The 16,620-nt window shown below is 39.7% G+C and overlaps 1 protein-coding gene across 1 annotated transcript in view; it reads left to right on the plus strand.

Annotated features, from left to right (window-relative positions):
• Positions 1 to 5,081: 5,081 nt before the first annotated feature.
• The window catches only part of RAB21 (RAB21, member RAS oncogene family), a 28,510-nt gene continuing 16,971 nt past the window's right edge, over positions 5,082 to 16,620 (plus strand). The window contains exon 1 of the mRNA XM_082634578.1: positions 5,082 to 5,489. Coding sequence (XP_082490704.1) covers positions 5,340 to 5,489 — 150 coding nt within the window. The 5' untranslated portion in view covers positions 5,082 to 5,339. The remainder of the gene's footprint in view (positions 5,490 to 16,620) is intronic.

Here is a 16,620-nt window from a genome sequence, read left to right on the forward strand (position 1 = left end):
AAGTCAGGCAACATCCTGATTATGTAGGGACTTTATAGGTCATGGTAAGGAATTTGAGTTTGTTTGTTTATTTTTAAATTTACTCTGGCAGCTGTTTGAAGAATAGATTGCAGTGGGTAATAGGGCAAAAGTAGAGGCAGGGAGACATGTTAGAAGCCTATTGTAGTAGCCTAAGAAAAAGTTGATTGTGGGTTGGACTAGGGTGGTGGAGATGGAGAACTGATGGATTCAAGATCTGTTTTAGAGGTACAGTTGACTAGATATGGTAGTGGATTGGATGTGAAGGGTAAGAGAAAACAAAAAGATATCAGCTAGGTTTTAGCCCTAGCAAATAGATATATAATAGAACTCTTTATCAAGACAGGAAAAACCAGGGGAGGAACAAACTTTGGAGAGAAATTGAGGGATCCATTTTAAACTATCGTGTTTGATATGTCTATTTGACATTTGAGTGATGATGTTAAATAGGAGTTGCCTATACGTATCTGGTGCACAGGGGAGTGATCGGGAGTGAAAGATGTACATTTAGGAGTAATGAATATGTAACAGATATTTCACGCCAAAGGACTGGGTGTGATCACTTAGAGGGAGAGTTTTATTGGAGACAACTGAGTCTGGAAGCCCACTAACATTTAGAGGTTGGGAACAGGTGGAGAGGCAAGCAAAGAGATGGAAAAGAAGCAGCCAATAAAGTAGGGGAAAACTGGAAGATTGTGATGACCCAGGAGCCAAGGGAGGCACACATGCCACAAAAGAGAGAGTGGTCAGCTGAGTCAAATCTGCCCAAATACTGAGAAAATTGAAGATAAAGGAATGTATCCATTTGATCTGATTTATCTTGTGGAACAGCTGGGTTAGTTGCTATTCCTATGTGGTTCCATAGCTCCTTGTACCTGTCCTATAGACCATTTACCATACTTTACTGTAACTGTTTTAATTATTTGTGGTGCCCATTAGACTATAAATTCCATAAGGGCAGAAGTCATGTCTGACAGGATTACATTTGTAGTACAGTATCTGACACATAGTAAATGCTAAATAAATACTTGTTCAATGACGAATGAATGAACAAAGAATGAATGAAACAAGGATGTACAAAAGGCCATCGACAGTCACCCTCCCTCCCAAATGAACAAATAAGCATTACCTGACTCTTCAATACTGGATAGGTCATCAAAATTCAACAATTGAGAGCCCCAGGTAGTCACACTAGAGACCATGAGGTTGGTCTTAATCCACAATATAGTATAAGAACAGGGAGAGAAAGAAGGGGCCATTAAAAAAACTAGGACTTACAGACTTTAAAAGTAGTCCATAAACTCAATCTGATAACCACAACAAAACTGGTGGGATGATTCTTCCCCTCTTACAGAAGCTGTTAGAGCTACACATTACCTTTCTGTGGCAACTTTTCCCATATGATACTGTACTACACATTCATGGTTAAGTAGATTTCACCTGTATAATTATGCTTGGGGTTTGGGGTTTTTTTTTGGGTGGGTGGGAGAGGGAGGCAGGAAGACGATTGTTTTTGGTGAAAAGAAGCTATATGCTTTGGTATTTGCACCCTACCATGCCTCAGCCCTCACCAATCAGGAATCTATTTTGAGATACCTACTGACTGAGGAGTCCTCACATTTTTGTAGCTCCCATCTATGAAGGAACTAGAGTTCCAGTTTTTTGTGTCATCTTCTATCAAGTTTATACAGACCAATCACAGTTGACTCCAAAACTGATCTAAGTTCTTATGAGCACACAAGCTATCTCAGAATTAGCCTGAACTTCTTTCAATGCTTAGACTAATATAAGTCACTTGTGTAGCTCCAGTATACTTATGTATTAGTTTCCTATGGCTTCTGTAACAAATTATCACAAACTTAGTGGCATAAAACAACATATATTTAGTCTCTTCCAGTTCTGGAGTTCAGGAGTCCAAAATCAGTTTCACTAGGTTGAAGTGAATGTGTTGGCAGGGCTGTACTCCCTCCAGAGACTCTGGGGGGGAAATCTATTCATCTCTTTTAGCTTCTGGTGGCTGTCAGCTTTCCTTGGCTTGTGGCTGCATCACTCTAATCTCTGTCTCTATGGTCACATTGTCTTCTCTTTTGTGTGTGTAGCATCTCCTTCTGCTTTCCTCTTATAAGAATATTTGTGATAGACTTTGTGCCCACCCGGATAATCCAAAAAACTTTCTCCATCTCAAGATCCTAAATTTAATCACATCTGAAAAGACCCATTTTCCAAATAAGGTAACATTTACAGGCACAAGGTATTCAAACCTGATGTCTTTGAGGGGCCATTACCAACCTGCCACAACTTACATCTATATTTACCCACTCTGTGCTCAAAATTATGCCAAACTGACTTATTATAATCTGTGAACATTTGGAACACATTCTTTAAATCCCAGTGTAAGCAAAACCTGGAAAATTGTTTTAACTTTAAACTGATTTTATTTTACAATGAAAAAATTTGCATTGTTTTTCAGTGATAAATACAAAGTACTGCGTGTAGATTCTAAGATGATCAAGCTATTAAATGATCTGGGATCCATATCATTTGAACAGTGGTTGAGAGCATTGGCTATATTGAAAAGAGAAGGGAAGAAAAAAGAAGGCTTAAAGGAAGATCAGACAGCTTTCTTCATATGTATAAAGATGTTTCACAAAGAATAGAGATTAGATACATGTTGTGTAGGTTGAATGAGGAACAATTAATTGCAGGCAGAGAGAGGCAAATTTCAATTCAATATGAAGAATTCAGAATGGATAATGGAAAGGGCCCCGTTCAAAATGAAGTTTCTTCCTTATTCTGGAAGAATTCATGAATATGCAAAGACCCCGAGAGGAGGAATGCAGAGAGAAGTAGAGGATATTTTTTTTAAAAAACATAAGGTCTCTTTAATGGCTGATTCTAAATAAATTGAAGTAGTATTATCCTTCTCCAATCCATTTTTCAAATTACAGCCAGAGCGATCTTTTAAAAATCAAATCTGATTATATCAGCCCCTTTAATTAAAACTCTTCGTTTGCTGAAAGGTCCTTTCAGTATTGATTCCTGGTTTCCATGCCAGTCTCATCTGAAGCTCTCCGTGCTCTTCTCGCGCTTGTTTCTCATCTTTAGATGCTCCTTCCTACCTCAAGGCTGTAGGACATGCTATTCTCTCTGCTGGCAGTTATCCTTCCTTCTTGCCTAGGTTACTCCTACCCAAATGTAGCATTGGGGATATCAAAGGTAGCATACCAGGAGCTTTCCCTAGTATGCTAAACCAGTTGGGTCCCCATATACATTTGCAAAATACCCTGAACTGCTTTATCAAGATGAAAGCATTCTATCATATAATGACCATGTCTGTCTTTCCCGCTAAAGAGTAAGTTCTTGATGACAAAGACATTGTATCTTTTTTTTTAACCTCTTTATTGGAGTATAATTGCTTTATAATGTTGTGTTAGTTTCTGCTGTATAACAAAGTGAATCAGCTATACATATACATATATCCCCATATCCCCTCCCTCTTGCGTCTCCCTCCCACCGGTCTAGGTGGTCACAAAGCACCGAGCTGATCTCCCTGTGCTATGCAGCTGCTTCCCACTAGCTATCAATTTTACATTTGGTAGTGTATATATGTCCATGCCACTCTCTCACTTAGTCCCAGCTTACCCTTCCCCCTCGCATGTCCTCAAGTCCATTCTCTATGTCTGTGTCTTTATTCTTGTCCTGCCCCTAGGTTCTTCAGAACTTTTTTTTTTTTTAGATTCCATATATATGTGTTATCATACGGTATTTGTTTTTCTCTTTCTGACTTACTTCACTCTGTATGACAGACTCTAGGTCCATCCACCTCACTACAAATAACTCAATTTCGTTTCTTTTTATGGCTGAGTAATATTCCATTGTATATAGGTGCCACGTCTTCTTTATCCATTCATCTGTCTATGGACACTTAGGTTGCTTCCATGTCCTGGCTATTGTAAATAGTGCTGCAGTGAAAGACATTGTATCTTGTTCAGCACAGTGCCTGGCGTTTGGTGGGCACCTTCAAATATTTGTTGAATGAATGAGTGGACTATCTGGTTTGACATGGAAAAGGAGTCTCATGAGAAAGAATATGTTTACCTAACTGACATCACATTTCTAGTTGCAAACTTTAGAAACACTAGTATGGTTTCTTGGAAGAGTGTATTTCATGAAAGAAAGGGGAGGCAGATGAAGAAATATAAGTGATCATCAAACAAGCCAGGTCTGTCAAGGTGGAGTCAATATGGAAGGTCAGAAGTTTAAGGGTAGGGGAGCGGGAAGCTTCATGGAAGGCAGAAAAACTGGGAAACCAAGGCCTAATGGCTTAAGATGTATCCTTTACTCATTCATTCCCAAATATTTATAGAATGCCTCTTATGTGCCTGGCACTTGGAGTCAGAAAGTCAAAGCACGTCTCACCTAGTTCTTGTCCTTAACAAATCTACAGCCTAATAAGGAAAGACAAATATTCAGCAAAGTAATTTCCATGAAGCGTGGTAAGCGCCGCTAGACAAGGTATACCAGTGTTATGAAATACCTAACTTGGGTGGGGAGAGTGTTGGAAGGACAGAGAGAGAAGGATGGGTGGTCAGGGAAGCCTTTCCTATTTAAGCTGAGACCTGAAAGATGAGGAGTCCAGGTGGTCTGGGGAACTGAAAGAAGTTCAATAGCTAGGATTTGGGATCCCCCAGAGAAACACTGTCAAGGTACTGAAGGACACCTTGGCAGATTCAGTTTACGGGGACCCCGGATGGGAGAGGTCATTAGCCTTGTGGACAGTCCCTGGGCAAAAACGAGAACATTCTGCACTTCAATATTCCACCTGAGCTGGGCTTGCCTCTAATTATTCATTCCTTATTCCTGCAGGTTCCCACCAACTGCAGAGTGGTGGTGGCCCGCAGACGGCCTTGCTCTGCGGGAGACAGCCCAGACGAGGTCCCCGCGCGTCCAGCTCGCCCCCGGGAAGAGGCGCTGAAGCCCCGCCCTCGTCCAGGCACATCCTCCTGGGCCGAGGCCCAGGGGCCGCGGCGGTCATGTGACCCGAAAAGTGTGACGTAGGAGGAAGGAGACGCCATTAGAGGGAGGCGGAGGGGGATCGCTGTTCGCCGTTCATCGGGTTCCTGACGTGGTGGCTGGGGCCCTTCATTCTCGGACTTTCCCTCGGCCTTTCCAGGCTTCGCCCGGAGGCGGGAGTGGAGACGGCGCCCGGAGCCGACAGCTTCGGTGCGGAGGGGCTGCGCCGGCCGCGGCTGTGAAGGCGCTGCGGCGGCTGTGGAGAGCTCGGCGCTGCTCTAGGGCTCCGGCGGCGGGGACGCGACGGGATGGCTGCGGCCGGCGGCGGCGGGGCGGCGGCCGGGCGAGCCTACTCGTTCAAGGTGGTGCTGCTGGGGGAAGGCTGCGTGGGAAAGACGTCGCTGGTGCTGCGCTACTGCGAGAACAAGTTCAACGACAAGCACATCACCACTCTGCAGGTGCGGGCCCCGGGGAGCGGGAGGAGGCGCCTCGGGGCCCCTACTCCTCCGGGGCTCTGAGGACTTTGCTGCCACCGTCGTCTGGGTGTGGGCTCTCAGATCTCAGGCCTGTCACCTCCGCGTTCGGATTGCCTTTCCGAATTCGTCCTGGGAACACGCGTTGTTGGGGCAGCCTGGAGACGTAAGGACAGGCTGTTGGGAGGGGAGTGGAAGGGCCCTGAAAAGTCCCCAGTGTGGCTGCGCGTGTCGTGGAATCCCCATCCGTGGGCTAGTGTTTCCCCTTTGATTTGCTTCCGCTTGGGCCCTCGGTGCCTTCACCCTACAGTCAGTCAATCGAGTGTCAGTCCTTTTTCTTTCTGTCGTAATTAGGAATTTAGCAGCGGATTTGATTTTGCTAACTAGGTGATTTGTAACTTCAGCGCTTACTGATGACTAAGTGTTTGTGCAAGTTCCATTTTGTCCTGTCTTCGAGTAACGTGCTGATTGGCAAGACATTCCTCTCCGGAGGGTTTTTGAAATGACCGCTTGCCCGTGTGGGTTACGCAGTTCCATTGCTGCCTGCGTGGGTCTGACTTGTGGGTCACATATTCGGCGATGTGGGTCGACCCATATTCACATGGAAACGTCATGTGAATACTGGCCAACAGTTGGTCCTCAAACTAACAGCTTAGCTTCTGCTGCTATGTATTTTCTTTGCTTGTAATGTAGGGCCGGCTTTCATCTGCAGATACGTGATTGTTAGTCAGAAAATGTTAAAATGTAATCATTAATTGGGCGTGAAGTCAGACCTTTGAGGTCGTTGGAGTCTCCCCCTCTTCCAAAAAATCAGTTTTCACGTATTAGAAGAAATATCCAGCGAATCTGCCTTGATCAATTCAGTCAGAGGCAGTCAAGTCTAATGAGTTTTTGAGCCTGATTGTCTAGGTTCATATCGCACCTCCATCCGTTTAAACTAGTTGTGTGATCTTGGACAAGTTAATTAACCTGTCTGTGCCTAAGTTTCTTCATCTGCTAAAATGGCCATAATAATAGTATCTAGTTCATTGGGTTGTCAGGACAAATATACATAAAAGCACATAGGAGCTGGTCCAGTGTAAGCTCTCCATCATTATTATTATCCTAAATTGCACAATAGATCTTAATTAGTGATTGTGTGGTGTTTAAGTACATGAACACTATTTAATAGAATGCACAGTCTCCTAATTGTTGTGACATTTGATGTTTGATGCTATTATTAAACCACTGAGTCTATAATTTACAAAGATGCTCTGGTTCTGATTCCATGTTCTATTTTTACATCTCTGTTTTTACTCCTATATAAAGCATACTATCTGAAAAAGTGAATGTCAGGAACCTGCATTTTCCCCCTACATTCTTATACAAGGTCATTTAACACAATTTTGATAATTACAGTTGAGTGTTATTAGTGAGATCAAGGAAATTCTTAGGGTAAATACCTATGCTCAGTTGGAAATTTAGAAATTCATTTAGGTAAAGTAATAACAGTAGCCAGCATTTAGTGAGTTCTTACTGTGATGAGTATTTTACTTTTCTTCTGTCTTTTAGTTCTTATGACAGGCTTTGAGTTGGATAGTTTTATTAACCTCATTTTACAGGTGGTGAAACAGGCATGGTTAAGTTGAGTAATTTGCTGGCTATCTTATTGCCACAAGTCTTGGTGCCCAAGCTGAAATTTGAATCTAGTTATGACTTCAGATTTTGAGCAATAAGTCACACTATCTCTGGATATTGGTAAACTACCCCTTAGTGGTTTCTTTTGTGCTACAGACCTTAGAGAAAAGAGAAGACCATTGTAATTGAGCCCTTAATTTTTTAAAAGATAATTTAGCCCTTCAACCTAAAAATTACACTTTCATTATGCATTCCAAAAACATCCTCGAAGCTAAAAGCTGGCTAAAGATTTTAAATATCTGAGAGGAAACCACTGAAATTTATTGATACATAGGAGAGAATGAAGTTATGGTAGATCTCTGGTATCAAAAGCATAGCATATAACTGTCATCACAAACGGTATCTGGATTATGTTCCAGAATTGAGGATTTTGCTGCGTACCAATGTATGGAAGCAGCATTATATTCAATCTCCTTCTCTTAGATATCAGTTCATTTCATCTTTTTAAATAATGTTTTCAGAGAAATTTGACTTCCATGAGACCCATAAGACACAGTCTTGTACGCCTTTCATTTCCAGATGGAGAGGAGCTAATGCATCATAAGATATGAGGGGAAGAGTTTCCCTTTTTTCTTGTCAGCGGAACTACCTACTACCTATCTTTGTGAAATATTTTATGCTTTGCAAAGTACACTCTCATGCATTCCTATTTTAAAGACTGAGAGGAACCCAAGATAATTTATGGTTCACTAATTCAGTCTTTTGTTTAATATTTCAGTCAAGTGATTGTCTACTTTAGTCTGAACATCTTGGAGGTGAGATGAACTGTTATAGAAGGTGGAAAACTATGTTCTGAGGTGGCACATTTCATTTTTGGACAGATCTACTTTTCCAATTCATTTTTCTGTGTCTAGGGACAAAATCTCTTTCCCTGCCCTCTGAATCTTAGTCACACATGGCATCCCTTCTGATAGTTGAAGATGGCTGTTACATCCCCTTGAGTCTTGTCTTCTTTTGGGTAAACAGCTCTGGTTCCTTTTAGTGGATCTCTTATAACATTGTTCTAAATCATATCACTATTTTGACATTTCTTCTAGACACTCACTAATCATTGTCCACTTTTCCTAAAATATGGTACCTTGAGCTGTAGAAATGATTCCAGGTGTGGTTTGAACTGTGCAAAGAAGTGCAGGCTATCACCTCCCCTGTGGAGAATCCTTTTCTAATACTAGAGAATTACAGAAAAGATTCTTTGAGCTTTTGGGCAGCTGTCCCATTGATTAATATTGGGCCTGCTGTCTTAGACTTATTTGCTGAAAAAAAGAGACAGAGGGAGGGAGAGAGGAAGGAAGGAAGGAAGAAAGGGAGGGAGGGAGGGAGGGAGGAAAGAAGAAAGAAAGACTTTATATTTGTTCATTTTCCTTTGATTTTGTAGTTAAATCTTTTTTTCCCTAATGAATTTGATCCATTAAAGTTGGCTTTGATAAACTTGCTCCAGTGGTTAGTGTCTGTTAATATCCTTTTGAATTTTGATTTTGTAATTCAAGAAACATTGATGGAGCTCCTGTGGGTCAGCCGCTAGGTTGGGTCCTGGACATGCAAAGAAAAATAAGGCATGGTCTCTAATGCTGGATTCGCAACTCATTTTAACTGTCACCTGAAGATTTGGTAAGAATGTCTTCAGTGTTCTCATCAGTCATTAACAGACTCTGAAAGAAAGGGGAGAGAGAGGGCCAAGTACAAAGCTCTTCACAAGTCTCACTATAGTCCAGTGACACGTGACCAGAGGTTTATTTCTCTTTAAATATGCAGAATCTTAGGGTGGGGCTTTTTCCAGACCATGCACAGGCCACAGTCCTCTTTCCTCTTGCCTGAGAAACAGTTATAAATGGAGTGTTATACATATTAATGGTAATGGAAACAGGAAATAAGACTGACTGCTGTGGGCTACTACCTAGTGGACAAGAAGCCTTTAATGAAAATGGCTACTCCAGCGTTACAAATCTCCTAACTTTTTTTGCCCTAGCTACATCAATCTTGCCCATAGGGGATATCATGAGATACTTTGTCAAATGCTTGCAGAAGAACAAGATACATTGTTGTTTCTGCATTAGGAGGCCATATGATGTAGTACAAAGGGACAGGACTTTGAAGTTAGTTTGAATTTTTGGCTCCTGATTTTTAGCTGTCATGATTTTGGCAGATTATTCTACTGTTTGTAGCTGGCTCTTTATCCATGAAATGGGAGACTCTCACTCATAGGATTTTTATGTGGATTAGAGAGCCATAGTATTTAAACCTCCTGGCACAGTGTTTGTTTAAGGAATGTTTGCTGTTTGATGAATAGAGGGTGCTTAATTTGTGTTGGTTTCTTTCATAGTAACCCAGTCAAAAAGGTAATGGGGTTAATTTGACATGAATTATTTTGAGAATGCATGTGGTCTGAGGGACTGCTACATTTTATATTTTTATGCATACATATGTATTTGTTTATTATCCATTCTAGAGTTTTGTCTGGGATTGACATTTATGGAAAGTCACTTCTTTTTTGAAAATTGTGATATTTGCTATGCTTTGGTGTTTTAGTACTGCTCCCTTTTTGCAGACGTCCTCCTAGGTTACTGATAATTATGAAGTAATGTTGTAGGTGAGCTCTCTGAGAACTCAAGATCCTTTACCTTGCTTACAAAGAAAACTTGATCTTATATAGAGTCCTCAAAGCTTTCTTATGAGATTTTCTCATTGGTTTGGGGTTATGTTAAACTTGACAGAGACAAGAAAGACAGTTGGAGTGAGGGGCTTACTGCTTTTTCTCTGGAATTAGCTGCTGAACCTAAGCAGTCAAATTCAAGAATTGTTTATTTCATACCTGTTACATGTCAAACATTGTGTCAACGGGGGAATATAAAGATGAATAAGGTCCAATAAAGATGTTAAAAAAAATAGAATTTTGGGTAACTTACCTTTTAATATAAATAAGGAATTCCCTCCTCAGTTCCATTTTTTAACATTTAATATGTAATTAATTAAAATCATAGTACCTTCACCAGTAAAAAAATAAAATAAAATAAAATAAAATAAAATAAAATAAAGATGAGTAAGGTACTTTAACCAGCTGTTAGCTTTCTTTATTCTTAAATGCTTGCACCATTTTGATTGTCTTTGGTTTATCTCTCTATATTTGTGCTCCTGGGTGATCACTTCCTTTTCTTTAGCTGAATCCTCTTTTTCCCCTTATTGTAAGATTATGCACTCTAATTTAAATGTCTTCTATCACTTTCAACTAGTCTCCTGTGTAAAAGTAACATTCTTTATAATCAGAACCATAAATCATCTTCTCTTTTAGAATTCTAACTGGAATTCCACCTATCTGCCTCCTGAAGTCTAGGGTAGGTGCCTGTCATTTGATTAGCAAAGCAGTGCTGTAAAGTTGGCTGGGAATACAGATAGTATGCTAGCAGTTTGGCAAATGAGGAAGCTAAGACTTGGATTAGATTTCTGAGGTCCCACATATAGTAATGGTGTACCGTTTTTTCTTAAGCTAGGTCAACTACTTTTTTTTTCTTCCATACACCTTAACTTCCTGAGCAACACTTGGCATTCAGGTTCTAGCAGCTGGTTTTATACTTGGTGTCACAGTCCCCTGGTCTAGGAATCTTAATTTCCTTATATGTAAGATTAATGTTTTGAATGTCTGAAGTATCTTCTGAGTAGTTCTTGAAGCCACTTTAGTGTTGATTCAGCCAGTTTGATTACAATATTTCCATAAAATACAGTAGTTGAAATCTTTCCCTTTTCCCTTAGTATTTTTTTTTTTTTTTTTTTTTTTTTTTTGCGTTACGCGGGCCTCTCACTGCTGTGGCCTCTCCCGTTGCGGAGCACAGGCTCCGGATGCGCAGGCTCAGCGGCCATGGCTCACGGGCCCAGCCGCTCTGCGGCACGTGGGATCCTCCCGGACTGGGGCACGAACCCGTGTCCCCTGCCATCGGCAGGCGGACTCTCAACCACTGTGCCACCAGGGAAGCCCTTCCTTAGTATTTTTACTAGAGTATGTGGGCTATAGAAGGGTGGATGATTTTTTTATTTAAGAAGGGTTTTTCTGAATTATGGCTTTGAACTCCTAATATCTAAATATTCTATATCTGTCTGCTGTTTTCTGCTTTGTGTTTTGAGCTAGTCCTTAGAAGTGATTTTTTGACTCTCGTTTTCAAAGTATTTACTTGGACTCTAAACTGATTATAATACCTCTTTTTAGAAACAAAGGACAAGAAATGAAGTATTCAAGCACCCAGCTTAGTTTTCTTTCTTTCTTTTTTTTAATTAAAATATATTTGAAGTATAACATTGTATAAACTTAAGGTGTACAATATGTTAATTTGTTACATTTATATATTGTAATGTGATTTTGCCATTGTAGCAATTCATCTTAGTTTTTTTTTTGTTTGTTTGTTTTTTTTGTGGTACGTGGGCCTCTCACTGTTGTGGCCTCTCCCGTTGCGGAGCACAGGCTCCGGATGCGCAGGCTCAGCGGCCATGGCTCACGGGCCCAGCCGCTCTGCGGCACGTGGGATCCTCCCGGACTGGGGCACGAACCCGGGTCCCCTGCATCGGCAGGCGGACTCTCAACCACTGCGCCACCAGGGAAGCCCCATCTTAGTTTTTTGATAGCTAATTTTTATTGCCTTACTACAGAGGACTAATTTTATGAATTATCTTGCTGAATCTTTTCTTGTCCATGTCTTAAGTTGAGAGTAGTTAATAGATACTTTTTCTTTTTTCCTGCTTGCGGGATCTTAGTTCCACAACCAAGGATTGAACCCAGGCCACGGCAGGGAAAGCGCCGAGTTCTAACCACTGGACTGCCAGGGAACTCCCAACAGATACTTTAAATACTTAAGCCTGAAACAATGTTAGTAACTGTAGCAAAAATAATATAACTGTTTAATTATATACACACATATTGTTATTATTATTATTTTTTCATACTGCAGGTTCTTACTAGTCATCAGTTTTATACACATCAGTGTATACATGTCAATCCCAATCGCCCAATTCAGCACACCACCATCCTCACCCCACCTCCGCTTTCCCCCCTTGGTTTCCACACGTCTTTTCTCTACATCTGTGTCTCAACTTCTGTCCTTCAAACCGGTTCATCTGTACCACTTTTCTAGGTTCCAGATACATGCGTTAATATACGATATTTGTTTTTCTCTTTCTGACTTACTTCACTCTGTATGACAGTCTCTAGATCCGTCCACGTCTCAACAAATGACTCAATTTCGTTCCTTTTTAGGGCTGCGTAATATTCCATTGTATATATGTGCCACATCTTCTTTATCCATTCGTCTGTTGATGGACACTTAGGTTGCTTCCAGGACCTCGCTATTGTAAATAGTGCTGCAGTGAACATTGGGGTGCATGTGTCTTTTTGAATTATGGTTTTCTCATGGTATATGCCCAGTAGTGGGATTGCTGGGTCGTATGGTAGTTCTATTTTTAGTTTTTTAAGGAACCTCCATACTGTTCTCCATAGTGGCTGTATCAATTTACATTCCCACCAACAGTGCAAGAGGGTTCCCTTTCTCCACACCCTCTCCAGCATTTGTTGTTTGTAGATTTTCTGATGATGCCCATTTTAACTGGTGTGAGGTGATACCTCATTGTAGTTTTGATTTTCATTTCTCTAATAATTAGTGATGTTGAGCAGCTTTTCATGTGCTTCTTGGACATCTGTATGTCTTCTTTGGAGAAATGTCTATTTAGGTCTTCTGCCCATTTTTGGATTGGGTTGTTTGTTTCTTTAATATTGAGCTGCATGAGCTGTTTATATATTTTGGAGGTTAATCCTTTGTCCATTGATTCGTTTGCAAATATTTCTCCCATTCTGAGGGGTGTCTTTTTGTCTTGTTTATGGTTTCCTTTGCTGTGCAAAAGCTTTGAAGTTTCATTAGGTCCCATTCGTTTATTTTTGTTTTTATTTCCATTACTCTAGGAGGTGGATCAAAAAAGATCTTGCTGTGATTTATGTCAAAGAGTGTTCTTCCTATGTTTTCCTCTAAGAGTTATGCACACATATTATTAATGAAAGTCTATTGAACTTAGATAAAGACAGGAACGTATTTGTCCACAGTCAATTACTGTGCTGCATTAGGTATTTTGCTTTGCCAGTGATTAGCAAGAACAAGTGATCTGGCTAACAAAAACAGACAAAAAAACATTAAAACATTGATGAAACAAGTTATGAAAAGACTTTCATTTGGCTAATGTACTTTGTTCTTATTTTATCTCTCCTATAATCTTACTTTTTTTTAATAGAGATTAAAAAAATATCCACTGTGATTTCAGTTAAGATGTTGGGTAAATAAGCATCAGGTGCAGATGACAGATGTCTAATGAGATTGTTAAGTCTGTCAGTACCCCTAAAGTTTGGAAGATGAAATCATTGGAATTAGAAGAAATAGTGGTGCTGTAGCTCCGGGTTTGGAGGAGTAAGGTGGGAAATGTACCATTACTTTGATCCTCATTACTTTGTGCCTACCCTGAGAATATTCTGGGAGATGAGTTGGTGTCCAGGAACACTTAGTGTCCAAGTGGAGGAGTGCCAAGTTAAGAATGTGTGTATGTTTTGGAATAGGCAGCTTTGTGCAATGGAAAAAGCACTGTTTAGTCAGACAGGCTTCCACCCACTGCAGTACCTGACTGAGTTGGCTGACCTTGGGTGAGTCACTGTATTTCTTTAAATCTCATGTTCACAACTGTAAATAGGGCTAATTACCTACTTCACAGCGTTGTTACAAAAAATAAATGAGAAAGCCAAAGCATGGTGGCACACAGTATGTACTATTTTTTTTCCTTCCCATATTCCTAGAACCTTTGAATTGACGTTGTTTATGCCACTCTCCCCTGCTCTTTCTAGATGGGGTTCTTCACTGAGATATTAAAAATATAAATTTATAAATCCCTTGGGAAAGTGTGTGAAAAAAATTTTATATGTGCATATGAGCAGTTTTCTTGAGAGTGAGTGGGTTCATAGCTTTCATCAGATTCTCAAAGAAGTCTATGATCATGCCTCCCTCCCACTCTTACTACCATGTAACAGAATTAAGAACCTCTGCCCCAGAGTAAGTATTATATAACCATGAATGGTATCAGTAGTCTGGCCAAATTAAGTATGCATCATAGAGGTAGTAGGAAAAAAAGACCAAAACAGATTTCAACCATTTGATCGTTTGCTGTGTCTTGTTGTTACATAAAATCTTGCAGCTTTATTCTCAAATATAATTGTTTTTGTTTTTAAAACAGATGTTTGTTCTTTAAGAAAATATCTATAAAATATTAAAAACTTAGGCTGTATGTAAAATGAGATGATTTGTATTACAGAAGGACTCTTTCCATATAGAGTGGGACTTAAGTTTTTTGTTATGAAGGAAAAAAAGATACAGTGGGGACCCTTATGGTAACGTGCTTTACTAATGCATCAGATATTTGAGTTAAAATAATTTGGTTTATAAGGAAACTTTTAGGAACACATCTTTTATGTAAATTGAGTCATACGAGTCACATTGTGGATATGTTTATCTACATTAACAACATTTGCAAGTCTGCTGTGGGCAGCACTATGGTTCCCCCTGCCCCCTCTATTAGAGAAGAAGTGTTAGCTCACATCTCAATCTGGGAGGTACCATAGCGTAGTGGTTATGAGTCATGTCTGGAGCCAGACTGCCTTCATTTCAAATCCTACTCTGTCACTTGCTGTGTGACCTTGGACAATATACTTACCATTCCTTTGTCTCTGTTTCCACATCTGTAATATTTGGATAATAATTATATCTAATCACAGAGTGTTACGAGAAGTGAATTAATATGGAAAAGCTTTTAGAACACTGCCCATTTCATTATAAGCACTGTGAAAGTGTTAAATAAACAAAAATATGTACTCTGGTTAACAGAAGACTTATACCCATGAAAAGTTAACTTAAAATACAAGGTGGTATATGCTGTATATTACAAGATTAAGTTCCCTAAAGTTCTTCTGCATAGAGAAATTCACTGTGGGTTGTCTGGGTTGTATGAGAAAGCTTAAAAATTCAAGGAAGAAGAGTGTAGGTCATGAACTGGTCTTGATAGGTGAGATCCAGATAGAGAAAGAATAGGCCCAAATTAGAGAGGAATTTTATGAACAAACAGAATTGGAGGGAATGTATAATATAGACTATATGAGTTTCTGAGTAAGTAGAGAAATACTGGAAGCTTTCTTGGGAAGAGAGATGTGGACAAATGGTGGAAGTCCTTGGATACAAAGATAGGCTTTGAGACTTTTATTTGTAGATTGGGGCTCCCTGACTTTTATAAAGGAGAAGCTTATGAATGATTTTGTAAAAAGTGCATAGCACAGTACTTGGTGGAAGGTAAGCATTCAGTAACTGTTAGCTAGTATTAGCAATAGTGGTGGAAATGGCTGCATAGTGTCTCACTGTATGGATGGACTATATTTGTATATTTAAAAAAAATAGCCTATTGATGGACACTTAGGTTATTTCTTGTCTTTTTCTTCTTCTTTCCTTTTTTCTTTCTTTTTTTTTAAATAATCATCGCTGTAATGAGTGCTCTTTCCATAAAATTGTTTTATACATCTGTAGTTCCTTAGGAGAGACTTAACACTGTCACTGAACTTACCATGGGAGAATGATGGTAAGTTTCAGAGGGAATAGTACAAAGGAAATGATGGAGCTTTACCAGCTATAATTCACTCCCCTCTGCTGAGAAATCCCCACAAAACTCATGACAAAAAGGCTATTATGGTATTAGCTGCCAGCAGGGATGTAGTTCAAGCATACTTATTAAAAATGATAACTTATTAGAGAGCTCAGCTATGGATATGATAATGGTTTTTTTGTTTGTTTTTAATCATGGGGGCTTTGGGAAGATAATTTAGCATGTAGACTAGAGAACCAGAGTGTGAGGTGAGACCAGGGTATTTATATTATGACATAATATGAGACTGGTGGTCATAGAACTCCAGAGGAAATATAAAAACAAGGCTTGGTAGGTTTTTTTAGAATATGGGATGACAGGGGAGGAAGAATATTCAGTGATGATATTCCTAAGATTCTAAACCTCGGTGGCTTGGAGAATGTGATCAAAATACTAATGTTGGAATGGAAAGCCGATTTTGGAGGGGAGATCACTTTAACTTTAAATATGTTTGAAAGAAGAGAGGGAGGCATTTAAGTTTACTTACCTATTAAATATTAGGATAGGAGTCAGGTTTTGAGTTTCTTTATATAACATTGATATTGAAACAGAACAAATAGTTGAGTTCAAATAAATTATACAGCTAATAAGTGGCAAAGCCAAGATTCAAATCCAAAGTTCTGCTTCAAAGTTGATATTCTTCACCCTTATGCTATGAGTGGGAAATAGTCCTTTATTCATATTTTTCGTCATAACATGTACTTGGTCTTCTCATATTCCAAGTTATTTCTTTGTCATTTTG

The sequence above is a fragment of the Mesoplodon mirus genome (genome assembly GCF_964341445.2).
Source record: "Mesoplodon mirus genome assembly, chromosome: 11".
Lineage (NCBI taxonomy): Eukaryota > Metazoa > Chordata > Mammalia > Artiodactyla > Ziphiidae > Mesoplodon > Mesoplodon mirus.